The sequence below is a fragment of the Carcharodon carcharias genome, chromosome 35 (assembly GCF_017639515.1).
Source record: "Carcharodon carcharias isolate sCarCar2 chromosome 35, sCarCar2.pri, whole genome shotgun sequence".
NCBI classification, from domain to species: Eukaryota; Metazoa; Chordata; class Chondrichthyes; order Lamniformes; family Lamnidae; genus Carcharodon; species Carcharodon carcharias.
The window spans coordinates 7791859-7806542 of NC_054501.1; the positions used below are offsets into that span (position 1 = coordinate 7791859).

At 54.8% G+C, this 14684-nt stretch overlaps 1 protein-coding gene across 1 annotated transcript; it reads left to right on the plus strand.

Annotated features, from left to right (window-relative positions):
- Positions 1–2467: 2467 nt before the first annotated feature.
- LOC121272815 (fibulin-2-like) lies at positions 2468–13828 on the plus strand. The gene is made up of 9 exons (XM_041179606.1): positions 2468–2614; positions 6753–6890; positions 7661–7804; positions 7939–8067; positions 9262–9387; positions 9690–9809; positions 12324–12449; positions 12557–12680; positions 13040–13828. Exons 2-9 carry the CDS (start codon positions 6800–6802, stop codon positions 13395–13397), a joined length of 1218 nt encoding a protein of 405 aa, XP_041035540.1. The 5' UTR covers positions 2468–2614; positions 6753–6799; the 3' UTR covers positions 13398–13828.
- The last annotated feature ends 856 nt before the right edge of the window (positions 13829–14684 follow it).

The following is a 14684-nucleotide window of genomic DNA, read 5'->3' on the forward strand; positions in this document are numbered from 1 at the left end:
CTCTCTCTCCCCCTCCACCTCTCTCTCCCCCTCCACCTCTCTCTCCCCCTCCACCTCTCTCTCCCCTCCACCTCTCTCCCCCTCCACCTCTCTCTCCTCCTCCACCTCTCTCTCCTCCTCCACCTCTCTCTCCCCCTCCACCTCTCTCTCCCCCTCCACCTCTCTCTCCCCCTCCACCTCTCTCTCCCCCTCCACCTCTCTCTCCCCCTCCACCTCTCTCTCCCTCTCCGCCTCTCTCTCCCCCTCCGCCTCTCTCTCCCCCTCCGCCTCTCTCTCCCCCTCCGCCTCTCTCTCCCCCTCCGCCTCTCTCTCCCCCTCCGCCTCTCTCTCCCCCTCCGCCTCTCTCTCCCCCTCCGCCTCTCTCTCTGTCTCTCTCTCCCTCCTCTACCCCTCTGTCTCTCTCCCTCCACCACCCCCTCTGTGTCACTCTCCCTCGTCCACCCAATCCCTGTCTCTCTCTCCCTCGTCCACCCAATCTCTGTCTCTCTCCCCTCCACCTCTCTCTCCCCTCCACCTCTCTCTCTGTCTCTCTTCCTCCTCCACCCCCTCTCTGTCTCTCTCCCTCCTCCACCGCCTCTCTGTCTCTCGCCCACCCCTCTCTGTCTCTCTCTCCCTCCTCCACCCCATCTCTGTCTCTTCCACCTCTCTCTCTCTCCTCCACCCCCCTCTCTGTCTCTCTCCCCTCCACCCCGTCTCTCCATCCTCCACCCCATCTCTGTCTCTCCATCCTCCACCCCATCTCTGTCTCTCCATCCTCCACCCCCTCTGTTTCTTGATCCTCCACCCCCTCTCTGTCTCTTGATCCTCCACCTCTCTCTCTGTCTCTCTCCCCTCCACCTCTCTCTCTGTCTCTCTCCCCTCCACCTCTCTCTCTGTCTCTCTCCCCTCCACCTCTCTCTCTGTCTCTCTCCCCCTCCACCCCCTCTGTCTCTCTCTCGCTCCTCCACCCCCTCTGTCTCTCTCTCGCTCCTCCACCCCCTCTGTCTCTCTCTCGCTCCTCCACCCCCTCTGTCTCTCTCTCGCTCCTCCACCCCCTCTGTCTCTCTCTCGCTCCTCCACCCCCTCTGTCTCTCTCTCGCTCCTCCACCCCCTCTGTCTCTCTCTCGCTCCTCCACCCCCTCTGTCTCTCTCTCGCTCCTCCACCCCCTCTGTCTCTCTCTCGCTCCTCCACCCCCTCTGTCTCTCTCTCGCTCCTCCACCCCCTCTGTCTCTCTCTCGCTCCTCCACCCCCTCTGTCTCTCTCTCGCTCCTCCACCCCCTCTGTCTCTCTCTCGCTCCTCCACCCCCTCTGTCTCTCTCTCGCTCCTCCACCCCCTCTGTCTCTCTCTCGCTCCTCCACCCCCTCTGTCTCTCTCTCGCTCCTCCACCCCCTCTGTCTCTCTCTCGCTCCTCCACCCCCTCTGTCTCTCTCTCGCTCCTCCACCCCCTCTGTCTCTCTCTCGCTCCTCCACCCCCTCTGTCTCTCTCTCGCTCCTCCACCCCCCTCTGTCTCTCTCTCGCTCCTCCACCCCCTCTGTCTCTCTCTCGCTCCTCCACCCCCCTCTGTCTCTCTCTCGCTCCTCCACCCCCTCTGTCTCTCTCTCGCTCCTCCACCCCCTCTGTCTCTCTCTCGCTCCTCCACCCCCTCTGTCTCTCTCTCGCTCCTCCACCCCCTCTGTCTCTCTCTCGCTCCTCCACCCCCTCTGTCTCTCTCTCGCTCCTCCACCCCCTCTGTCTCTCTCTCGCTCCTCCACCCCCTCTGTCTCTCTCTCGCTCCTCCACCCCCTCTGTCTCTCTCTCGCTCCTCCACCCCCTCTGTCTCTCTCTCGCTCCTCCACCCCCTCTGTCTCTCTCTCGCTCCTCCACCCCCTCTGTCTCTCTCTCGCTCCTCCACCCCCTCTGTCTCTCTCTCGCTCCTCCACCCCCTCTGTCTCTCTCTCGCTCCTCCACCCCCTCTGTCTCTCTCCCTCCTCCACCCCCTCTCTGTCTCTCTCCCTCCTCCACCCCCTCTCTGTCTCTCTCGCTCCTCCACCCCCTCTCTGTCTCTCTCGCTCCTCCACCCCCTCTGTCTCTCTCTCCTCCACCACTCCCTCTGTCTTTCTCCTCCACCTCTGTCTCCTCCACACCCTCTGTCTCTCCCTCCTCCACACCCTCTGTCTCTCTCTCCTCCACACCCTCTGTCTCTCTCTCCTCCACCCCCTCTGTCTCTCTCTCCCTCCTCCACCCCCTCTGTCTCTCTCTACCTCCTCCACCCCCTCTGTCTCTCTTTCCCTCCTCCACCCTCTCTCTGTCTCTCTCTCTCCCCCCCACCCCCTCTGTCTCTCTGTCTCTCTCTCTCCCCTCCACCCTCTCTTTGGCTCTCTCTCCTCCACCCCTCTCTGTCTCTCCCCTCAACCCCTCTCTGTCTGTGTCTCTCTCCTCCACCCCTTCCTCCCTCCCTCTCTCTCCTCCACCCCCTCTCTCCTCCCTCTCTCCCTCCCTCTCTCCGTTACAGATATTAACGAGTGTGTACAGGGAAATCATAACTGCTCTCGTCAGCAATCGTGCATCAACCTGGAAGGTTCATTTCGATGTGCTCATGACAGTGAGCTCTGTGAGGAGGGGTACACATTCAGCGAGCAAGGAGAGTGTGTTGGTAAGATTTCAATCAACTAGATAGGGCGTAAAACCCAGAACCGAAACACAACTTGTTTCACAGTCAGACTGGGAATCACAGTTCAGAAGTGAGTCTATCTTGAAGGAAGAACTGTGAACAGACATCTCCCTGAGAGAGAGGGGACTGAGAGACACCAGTCAGTGTACAGATATCTCCCTGAGAGAGAGGGACTAAGAGATGCCAGTCACTGTACAGATATCTCCCTGAGAGAGAGGGACTGAGAGACGCCAGTCAGTGTACAGATATCTCCCTAAGAGGGACTGAGAGACACCAGTCAGTGTACAGATATCTCCCTGAGAGAGAGGGACTGAGAGACACCAGTCAGTGTACAGATATCTCCCTGAGAGACACCAATCAGTGTACAGATATCTCCCTGAGAGAGAGGGACTGAGAGACACCAGTCAGTGTACAGATATCTCCCTGAGAGAGAGGGACTGAGAGACACCAGTCAGTGTACAGATATCTCCCTGAGAGACACCAATCAGTGTACAGATATCTCCCTGAGAGAGAGGGACTGAGAGACACCAGTCAGTGTACAGATATCTTCCTGAGAGATACCAATCAGTGTACAGATATCTCCCTGAGAGAGAGAGGACTGAGAGACACCAGTCAGTGTACAGATATCTCCCTGAGAGACACCAATCAGTGTACAGATATCTCCCTGAGAGAGAGGGACTGAGAGACACCAGTCAGTGTACAGATATCTCCCCCTGAGAGAGAGGGGACTGAGAGAGAGAGGACTGAGAGACACCAGTCAGTGTACAGATATATCCCTGAGAGGGACTGAGAGACACCAGTCAGTGTACAGATATCTCCCTGAGAGAGGGACTGAGAGACACCAGTCAGTGTACAGATATCTCCCCCTGAGAGAGAGGGGACTGAGAGACACCAGTCAGTGTACAGATATATCCCTGAGAGGGACTGAGAGACACCAGTCAGTGTACAGATATCTCCCTGAGAGAGTGGGATGAGTGACACCAGTCAGTGTATAGATATCTCCCCCTGAGAGAGGGGGACTGAGAGACACCAGTCAGTGTACAGATATCTCCCTGAGAGAGAGGGACTGAGAGACACCAGTCAGTGTACAGATATCTCCCTGAGAGAGGGACTGAGAGACACCAGTCAGTGTACAGATATGTCCCCCTGAGAAAGAGGGGACTGAGAGACACCAGTCAGTGTATAGATATCTCCCCCTGAGAGAGGGACTAAGAGACACCAGTCAGTGTACAGATATCTCCCCGAGAGATGGGGACTGAGAGACACCAGTCGGTGTACAGATATCTCCCTGAGAGAGAGAGACTGAGAGACACCAGTGTACAGATATATCCCCCTGAGAGAGAGGGACTGAGAGACACCAGTGTACAGATATATCCCCCTGAGAGAGAGGGACTGAGAGACGCCAGTGTACAGATATATCCCCCTGAGAGAGAGGAGAGAGGGGACTGAGAGACACCAGTCAGTGTACAGATATCTCCCTGAGAGACACCAATCAGTGTACAGATATCTCCCTGAGAGAGAGGGACTGAGAGACACCAGTCAGTGTACAGATATCTCCCCCTGAGAGAGGGGGACTGAGAGACACCAGTCAGTGTACAGATATCTCCCTGAGAGAGAGGGACTGAGAGACACCAGTCAGTGTACAGATATCTCCCTGAGAGAGGGACTGAGAGACACCAGTCAGTGTACAGATATGTCCCCCTGAGAAAGAGGGGACTGAGAGACACCAGTCAGTGTATAGATATCTCCCCCTGAGAGAGGGACTAAGAGACACCAGTCAGTGTACAGATATCTCCCCCTGAGAGATGGGGACTGAGAGACACCAGTCGGTGTACAGATATCTCCCTGAGAGAGAGAGACTGAGAGACACCAGTGTACAGATATATCCCCCTGAGAGAGAGGGACTGAGAGACGCCAGTGTACAGATATATCCCCCTGAGAGAGAGGAGAGAGGGGACTAAGAGACACCAGTCAGTGTACAGATATCTCCCTGAGAGAGAGAGGGACTGAGAGACACCAGTCAGTGTACAGATATCTCCCTGAGAGAGAGAGAGGGGACTGAGAGACACCAGTCAGTGTACAGATATCTCCCCGAGAGAGAGGGACTGAGAGACGCCAGTGTACAGATATATCCCCCTGAGAGAGAGAGAGAGAGGGACTGAGAGACGCCAGTCAGTGTACAGATATCTCCCTGAGAGAGAGAGGGACTGAGAGACACCAGTCAGTGTACAGATATCTCCCTGAGAGAGAGAGAGGGGACTGAGAGACACCAGTCAGTGTACAGATATCTCCCTGAGAGAGAGAGGGGACTGAGAGACAACCAGTCAGTGTACAGATATCTCTGAGAGAGAGAGAGAGAGAGAGGGACTGAGAGACGCCAGTCAGTGTACAGATATCTCCCCCTGAGACAGAGGGGACTGAGAGACACCAGTCAGTGTACAGATATCTCTGAGAGAGAGAGAGAGAGGGACTGAGAGATGCCAGTCAGTGTACAGATATCTCCCTGAGAGAGAGAGGGACTGAGAGACGCCAGTCAGTGTACAGATATCTCCCCCTGAGACAGATGAGAGAGGGGACTGAGAGACGCCAGTCAGTGTATAGATATCTCCCCCTGAGAGAGGGACTAAGAGACACCAGTCAGTGTACAGATATCTCCCCTGAGAGATGGGGACTGAGAGACACCAGTCAGGTGTACAGATATCTCCCTGAGAGAGAGAGACTGAGAGACACCAGTGTACAGATATATCCCCCTGAGAGAGAGGGACTGAGAGACGCCAGTGTACAGATATATCCCCCTGAGAGAGAGGAGAGAGGGGACTAAGAGACACCAGTCAGTGTACAGATATCTCCCTGAGAGAGAGAGGGACTGAGAGACACCAGTCAGTGTACAGATATCTCCCTGAGAGAGAGAGAGGGGACTGAGAGACACCAGTCAGTGTACAGATATCTCCCAGAGAGAGAGGGACTGAGAGACGCCAGTGTACAGATATATCCCCCTGAGAGAGAGAGAGAGAGGGACTGAGAGACGCCAGTCAGTGTACAGATATCTCCCTGAGAGAGAGAGGGACTGAGAGACACCAGTCACTGTACAGATATCTCCCTGAGAGAGAGAGAGAGGAATGAGAGACAGCAGTCAGTGTACAGATATCTCCCTGAGAGAGAGAGGGGACTGAGAGACAACAGTTAGTTTACAGATATCTCCCTGAGAGAGAGAGAGAGAGAGAGGGACTGAGAGACGCCAGTCAGTGTACAGATATCTCCCCCTGAGACAGAGGGGACTGAGAGACACCAGTCAGTGTACAGATATCTCTGAGAGAGAGAGAGAGAGGGACTGAGAGATGCCAGTCAGTGTACAGATATCTCCCTGAGAGAGAGAGGGACTGAGAGACGCCAGTCAGTGTACAGATATCTCCCCCTGAGACAGATGAGAGAGGGGACTGAGAGACGCCAGTCAGTGTACAGATATCTCCCCCTGAGAGAGAGGGGACTGAGAGACACCAGTCAGCGTATAGATATCTCCCTGAGAGAGAGGGACTGAGAGACACCAGTCAGTGTACAGATATCTCCCTGAGAGAGAGAGGGACTGAGAGACACCAGTCAGTGTACAGATATCTCCCTGAGAGAGAGGGACTGAGAGACACCAGTCAGTGTACAGATATCTCCCTGAGAGAGAGGGACTGAGAGATACCAGTCAATGTACAGATATCTCCCTGAGAGAGAGGGACTGAGAGACACCAGTCAGTGTACAGATATCTCCCTGAGAGAGAGGGACTGAGAGACACCAGTCAGTGTACAGATATCTCCCCCCTGAGAGAGAGGGACTGAGAGACACCAGTCAGTGTACAGATATCTCCCTGAGAGAGAGGGACTGAGAGACACCTGTCTGTGTACAGATATCTCCCTGAGAGAGAGAGAGAGGGGACAGAGAGACATCAGTCGGTGTACAGGTAAATCTCTTACTAAGAGTTTGATGAATTCCTCGTCTTAGCGACTGCTTGCTGGTAAAATGAGCAGAAGCAGGTTGTCAGGTTCCAGCTGTGACTTGGCGAGAGATCGGGTTGAATGCTGTCATTAACATCGTCTGTCTTATCGGTCCACCCATACTATTCTCTTCCCATAGACATAGACGAATGTCAGGGTACTTTAGCTCGCTGTGGCCCTAACTTAATGTGCGAGAACACCCTTGGCTCCTTTGTCTGTCACCCAAGGGCACAGTGTGGACCTGGCCTGGTTGTTAATGCACAAGGCAGCTGTGTTGGTAAGTACAATCTGAAACCACAATTTACTGTTCCCATCCGGGGGTTTATATATAGAATAACAGACACCCGGGAGTGAGTTACAGACTGGAATCTAATCAAGGGGTTCGGATGGGTTTATATATAGAATAACAGATACTCGGGAGTGAGTTACAGGCTGGAATCTAATCGAGGGGTTCGGGGGGGACTATATATATATAAAATAACAGATACCCGGGAGTGAGTTACAGGCTGGAATCTAATCGAGGGGTTCGGGGGGGATTATATATATATAAAGAATAACAGATACCTGGGAGGGAGTTACAGGCTGGAATCTAATCGAGGGGTTCTATATATAGAATAACAGATACCCGGGAGTGAGTTACAGGCTGGAATCTAATCGAGGGGTTCGGGGGGGACTATATATATATAGAATAACAGATACCTGGGAGTGAGTTACAGGCTGGAATCTAACCGAGGGGTTTGGGGGGTTTTATATATAGAATAACAGATACCCGGGAGTGAGCTACAGACTGGAATCTAATCGAGGGGTTTGGGGGGTTTTATATATAGAATAACAGATACCCGGGAGTGAGCTACAGACTGGAATCTAATCGAGGGGTTCTATATATAGAATAACAGATACCCGGGAGTGAGTTACAGGCTGGAATCTAATCGTGGGGTTCGGGGTGGTTTATATATAGAATAACAGATACCCGGGAGTGAGTTACAGGCTGGGATCTAATCGAGGGGCTCTCTATTGAATAATTGCCCCTGCCTCTCTCTCCGACAGACACTAACGAATGCGAGAGCCTCAGCGAACCCTGCGCCAACGGTTTCAACTGCATCAACACCATCGGCTCCTACACGTGCCACCGGAACGTCATCAGCTGCAGCCTAGGGTACCAGCCAAGCGAGGACAACGCCCGGTGCGTGGGTAAGCACGCACTCCAAGAGCGGGCGCCGGGCTGGCCCTGCCTCCCACCCTCAGCCTCGCCCACACCCACGTGTATATATATATATATATATATATATACGGGCACCGACCCTGCTGTTTCTGTCGCCCTGCAGATATCGACGAGTGCCGGGCTGGGGTGCATCGCTGTGGCGTGGACCAGGTGTGCCGCAACACCCCCGGAAGTTACCGCTGTGACTGCCGGCAGGGCTACCGGGTGGACCCCTACGGCAGGGCTTGCCTAGGTACGAGAATCGGCGCCCGCCCACCTCCCCACACACCTCCCCACACACACCCCGGCCCTTCCGCACCCCCTCTCTAAATTTTCCCAGGCTCCCCTCCCCTCCGTTGAAGGAGCATTGCTGAAGACAAGAGAGACGGTCCAGCCGAGCGACCGCTCCCGGAGACTCCCAGCGCCGCCAGGTCTCGGGGATCGAAGGCTGAGGGGGTCGGGTCCTGACTGAGGATTCGCAGGTCGTTCCATTCGCTCCGATGTGTTGTTGCGAGGAGGCAGGACCTTTGAAAGGAGGGCCTGGCCGCTCAGGAGGAAGAGGAGGTGGGGGGGGCGGTGTCAGGAATGCCGTCAAGGCCGGTAAGTTGTTTGGGGGGGGGGGGGGGGGGGGGGGCTCAACTGGAAATTTCCAGCCCCAGCGAACGGTGGATCTTACGAGAACCAGGCTGGTGTTGAAAGACGGGATCTAATTCCGCAGGATTCGTAAAAGGATGGAGAGTCACCGGAGAAAGGCGATCGGTGGAGAGGTTTGTGGGTGTTTATCGGGAAAGGGTTGACAGGCCCTTGAGAAAAAGGTGGCTCGAGGGGGAGTGACCCTAATCGAGGTCTTTCAAATGACGGGACGGTTTTGATCGAGCGGTGGGGGAGGGTGGAACTAGAGGCCGTCAATATGAAATGGTCCCCAAGAAATCCAATCGGCAGGGGGCTGGGGGGGTGGTGGAATTCAGGAGAAACTTCCTTTGAGGGGAGAATGTGGAACTCGCTCCCACAGGGAGGGGTCGAGGGGAAGAGTGCCGATGTGTTTAGGGGCAAACTAGACCAGCAGATGAGGGAGTCATGGCCAATTGTTCAGCGTTTGATCGTTTTGACTGTTCGCTGCTCTATGGGCTGTTGGTCAAGCCTGGGAGTTGCAGTTCCTGAGAAGCTGGTGTGTCATCTCTGCATATCTCTGAGGCACAAAACCCCAACAAAGGGAATAGAGGGTGAGGAGGGTAGAAGTTGGATGAGGAAAGCTGGGAGGAGGCTCGAGGGGTGTTTGGAAAGGCTGTCGCGGAGTGGTTGGGCTGAATGGCATCTTTCTGTGCCGCGTGTCCTGTGGAATGGCAAGTGTTCTCTCCGCACCGGTGCGGCTTTTACCTAGTCGATGCATGAAAGGTGCCGGTTAGCTGCCAATTAACGTGCCCGCTCGCTTGCTGTGCCCCGACAGACATCGACGAGTGCCGCCGGTATGTGGGACGCCTCTGCGCCCAGAAATGCGAGAACTCGCCCGGATCGTATCACTGCTCCTGCGCCATTGGGTACATGCTTGCCGAGGACGGCCACAACTGCAAAGGTGATGGTCGCTTCCTGACGTTTTAAGAGGATCCCCCCTGCCCAGAGGTGGGTTGTTATGAAAGTGAGCCACCACCCCCCCACCCTACTACATACAGAGCAGGAGGGTGTTGACTGGAGACAGGAGCCTCTCTAGTGGTGGGAGGGGTGCGGTTGGATACAGGAGCCTCTGGTTATTCGCACATTGACCTCAAAAGTGTTGGCTCGGCTGGTGGGTGGGAGGTGCACAGCGACGGAGAGGTCCGGGGGGAGTCTCCCTGTTCCGGCAGCATTTGATCCTTACCCCTCGTGCCTCCCTTTCAGATGTTAATGAGTGTGAAGCCAGCCCATGCAGCCAGGAATGTGCCAACGTGTATGGATCGTATCAGTGCTACTGCAGGCAGGGGTACACCCTCAACCGGATGGACAGAACGAGCTGCGAAGGTGAGTCCCCCAGTTCCCCTTCCTCCAGCGTGTGACATTTTTGATAGGGGTGGGGCAGCAGGAGGGACAAAAACATCATCGATCCCCCTGCATCAACGATTCAAATCCTTCCTCGATTCGCCTCGTCTGCTCTTGAGGTTGAGTTCCACACCCTTTGGCCAAAATTCATAAAATACTTGGGGGCGTGGAAGAATGAGAGGTGATCTCACTGAAGGGATTAAAAACCAATACCCAACCTCCTCCAGCCCCAATGACTCTCCTTATTTCTGTAACCTCTTCCAGACCTTGCAACCCTCCCTATCTCTGTAACCTCCTCCAGCCCCTACAACCCTCCCTATCTCTGTAACCTCCTCCAGCCCCTACACCCCTCCCTATCTCTGTAACCTCCTCCAGCCCCTACACCCCTCCCTCTCTCTGTAACCTCTTCCAGACCCTGCAACCCTCCCTATCTCTATAACCTCCAACCCCTGCAACCCTATTTCTCTAACCTCCTGCAACCCTATCTCTAACCTCCTCCAGCCCCTACAACCCTCCCTATCTCTATAACCTCCAACCCCTGCAACCCTATTTCTCTAACCTCCTGCAACCCTATCTCTAACCTCCTCCAGCCCCTACAACCCTCCCTATCTCTGTAACCTCCTCCAGCCCCTACAACCCTCCCTATCTCTGTAACCTCACTCCAGCCCCCTACAACCCTCCCTATCTCTGTAACCTCCTCCAGACCCTACACCCCTCCCTATCTTTGTAACCTCCTCCAGCCCCTACAACCCTCCCCATCTCTGTCACCTCCTCCAGCCCCTACACCCCTCCCTATCTCTGTAACCTCCACCAGCCCCTACAACCCTCCCTATCTCTATAACCTCCTCCAGCCCCTACAACTCTCACTATCTCTGTAACCTCCTACAACCCTATGAGAGAGAAACAGAATTAACACTTCAAGTCCAATATGACTCTTCTTGAGCACTGAAGATTCTGAAGAGACTTGACAGGCTAGAGCCTGAGAGGTTCCTTCCCACTGGTTACAGAATCTAGGGCATGGGGGCACAGTCTCAGGATAAGATCATTTCAGACTGAGATGAGGTAAAATTTCTTCACTCAGAGGGTTGGGAATCTTTGGAATTCTCTCCCCCAGAGGGTTGTGGATGCTCCATCGTTGAAGACATTCGAGGCCGGGATGGACGGAGTTTTGGTCTCTCAGGGAATCGAGGGATATGGGGAGCAGGTGGGAAAGTGGGAGTTGAAGCCCAAGATCAGCCCAAGACCATGGTTGCACTGAATGGCAGAACAGGTTCGAAGGACCAAATGGTCTCCTGCTCCTGTCCCTTAGGTTCTTGTAGACTGTCCTGAGCCTATGCTGAACTCTAGGTGGATGTGGCCTTGGACGTTCACTCTCATGACCATGTGGAGGGAATTCCAGAGCTTAGGGCCCCTCCCAGGCAGCTGAAGACACGGTCGCCAATGACGGAGCGATGGGAATTGGGGGATGCTTGAGGCTGGAATTGGAGGAGTGCAGAGATTTCGGAGGGTCGGAGGAGGTTACAGAGATAGGGAGGGCTGTAGGGGCCGGTGGAGGCTGGAGATAGGGAGGGTTGTAGGTATTGGAGGGGGTTAGAGATAGGGAGGGTTGTAGGGGCTGGAGGAGGTTACAGAGATAGGGAGGGGTGTAGGGGCTGGAGGAGGTTACAGAGATAGGAAAGTTTGTAGGGGCTGGAGGCGGTTACAGAGATAGGGAGGGGTGTAGGGGCTGGAGGAGGTTACAGAGATAGGGAGGGGTGTAGGGGCTGGAGGAGGTTACAGAGATAGGGAGGGTTGTAGGGGCTGGAGGAGGTTACAGAGATAGGAAAGTTTGTAGGGGCTGGAGGAAGTTACAGAGATAGGGAGGGGTGTAGGGGCTGGAGGAGGTTAGAGAGATAGGGAGGGGTGTAGGGGCTGGAGGAGGTTAGAGAGATAGGGAGGGTTGTAGGGGCTGGAGGTGGTTAGAGATAGGGAGGGTTGTAGGGGGCTGGAGGAGGTTACAGAGATAGGGAGGGGTGTAGGGGCTGGAGGAGGTTATGGAGATAGGGAGGGGTGTAGGGGCTGGAGGAGATTACAGAGATAGGGAGGGGTGTAGGGGCTGGAGGAGGTTATAGAGATAGGGAGGGTTGTAGGGGGCTGGAGGAGGTTACAGAGATAGGGAGGGCCTGTGGAGGCTGGGGATAGGGAGGGTGAGGCGAGGAGGGATTTGAAAAACAAGGAGGAGAATTTTAAAAATCGAGTCTTTGGTCAGCGAGCACAGGGCTGGACAGGACTTGGTGGGAGTATTGGCGGGATAGGGGTGGGGGTGGGTGCAGCGGAGGTTCGGGTGAGCTGAGGGTGGGAGGATTGGCCAGGGCCGTGCAGGAAACCGCCCACATCTCGAGGTAACACAGGCACCGGGGATTAATCCTGAACGTTTGGCTTCCACCTTGCGGGGGTCGAAGGAAACTCTGGTGTTTCGCTCTGTCTGTGACCGCTGTCTCTCGCTCTGTCTTGCAGATGTCGACGAGTGTTCCCTGACTGCTGCAACCCTTTGTTCCTATCGCTGCGTGAACACACCAGGATCCTTCACCTGTGTCTGTCCTGAGGGCTACGTCCTTGCTCCCAATGGGAGGAACTGCCGAGGTGGGCCTGCATCTTGGAGCTATTTAATCCCCGGTGGGGCAGCGCGGTCCATGGTGACTCTCAGCGCCGACGGATGTCGCATCTCACTCTCGCTTTATTCCCCTCAGATCTCGAGGAGTGCTCGCTGGGTACCCACAACTGCACGGCGGCCGAGACCTGCTTCAACATTCAGGGTGGATTCAAATGCCTGACCTTCGAGTGTCCCGCCGGCTACCGCAAAGTGGGACAGGCGTAAGTAACCGCCCCACAGGCGGGAGCTTTGCTTTGAGCGCTGCTCTTAAACCTATTTTCAATAGGCTGCAGACTGTTTAAGACAGGGTTCAGCAGAGCGTTTGCTATGGTGTTCAGTTTAAGTAGACTCTGTAGACTGTTTGCTCAAAGGTGCAGTTTAAGTGGACTCTGTAGACTGTTTGCTAAAGGGTGCAGTTTAAGTAGACCCTGTAGACTGTTTGCTCAAGGGCGCGGTTTAAGTAGACCCTGTAGACTGTTTGCTCAAGGCCGCGGTTTAAGTAGACCCTGTAGACTGTAAATCCTGCACAAATACCGATATGACTCACTATTCATGCTTTTGTTTGCTGTTACCCGGGTAGCCGTTGCGAGCGACTGTCGTGCCAGGATTACGTTGAGTGCCAGACCGTGCCACAGAGGATCACCTACTACCAGCTGAGCTTCCCCTCCAACATCCGGGTGCCGGCCAACATCTTCCGCATCAGCCCGTCCCCGGTCTACATCGGCGACAACATCCTGCTGGGCATCACGAGGGGCAACGAGGGCATGTTCTTCAGCACCCGCCGGCTCAACAACTACACCGGCTTCGTCTACCTGCAGCTGCAGCCGCGGGAGCCCCGGGACTTCCTCCTGGACGTGGAGATGACCCTGATCCGGCAGGGCAGGGCCACCAAGTTCATCGCCAGAATCTACGTGTTCATCACGGGACCCTCGCTCTGACCAGCCTCCAGATTTCCCCACCTCGCCCCCCCACACCCCACCCAGCCCCTCACCCGCTGCGGGTCCGTGCCTCTTGACATGTGACTTTCCCTGCTCTCTCTGGTCACGAGGGCTCACTCCTCTCCCCCTGGGTGTTGCCAGCAGCTGACCTCTGCCCCCGAGCCGGTGCCAGCCGCCAAGTTGGAATGGATACCGGGGAAGCACCTTTTGCGACCTTGGCACGTGCCGAAGTGCCCTCGCTGCGGTGATGTAGAGAAAAGCTGCAGTCAACCTGTACGCTGCGGAGCTTCGACAGAAACTGCAATGACAAAATAACCTGCTTCTCACTAACAGCGTCGGTTGAACGATTGGGCCGAGGATGCCTGAACTTTACTCTGTATCTAATCCCATGTTGTACCTGTCCTGGGAGTGTTTGATGGGGACGGTGTAGAAGGAGCTTTATTCTGTATCTAACCCCGTGCTGTACCTGTCCTGGGAGTGTTTGATGGGGAGAGTGTACTGGGAGCTTTACTCTGTATCTAACCCCGTGCTGTACCTGTCCTGGGAGTGTTTGATGGGGACGGTGTAGAGGGAGCTTTACTCTGTATCTAACCCCGTGCTGTACCTGTCCTGGGAGTGTTTGATGGGGACAGTGTAGAGGGACCTTTACTCTGTATCTAACCCCGTGCTGTACCTGTCCTGGGAGTGTTTGATGGGGACAGTGTAGAGGGAGCTTTACTCTGTGTCTAACCCCGTGCTGTACCTGTCCTGGGAGTGTTTGATGGGGACAGTGTAGAGGGAACTTTACTCTGTATCTAACCCCGTGCTGTACCTGTCCTGGGAGTGTTTGATGGGGACGGTGTAGAGGGAGCTTTACTCTGTATCTAACCCCATGCTGTACCTGTCCTGGGAGTGTTTGATGGGGACAGTGTAGAGGGAGCTTTACTCTGTATCTAACCTGGCCTCTCGATGAGAAACCCCTACGATCGAGGACTGAGCTGCTTCCTGCGCTGAGGGAAGGAACTATTGACAAACTGTCAAAGGTGGCTGAACAAAGTAAGCATTTTGATTAAGTATTACTCTACTGCTGTAGGCAGTTGCTTAAATGTTATGTTTAAAAATAATTAATATAAAACAACACAGACTCCTGCTCATTCTTCCATAGTTACTATATCGGTAAAATGACCCAGTTCTGCTCTCAGACGCAAGAGGGTTCCTGCTGAGGCAGACTCAGGAATATTTAGTCAATCTGGTTCCTGGACATCGGAAAGAGACTTGTATATTTAGATAGTACCTTTCTCAGCGGCC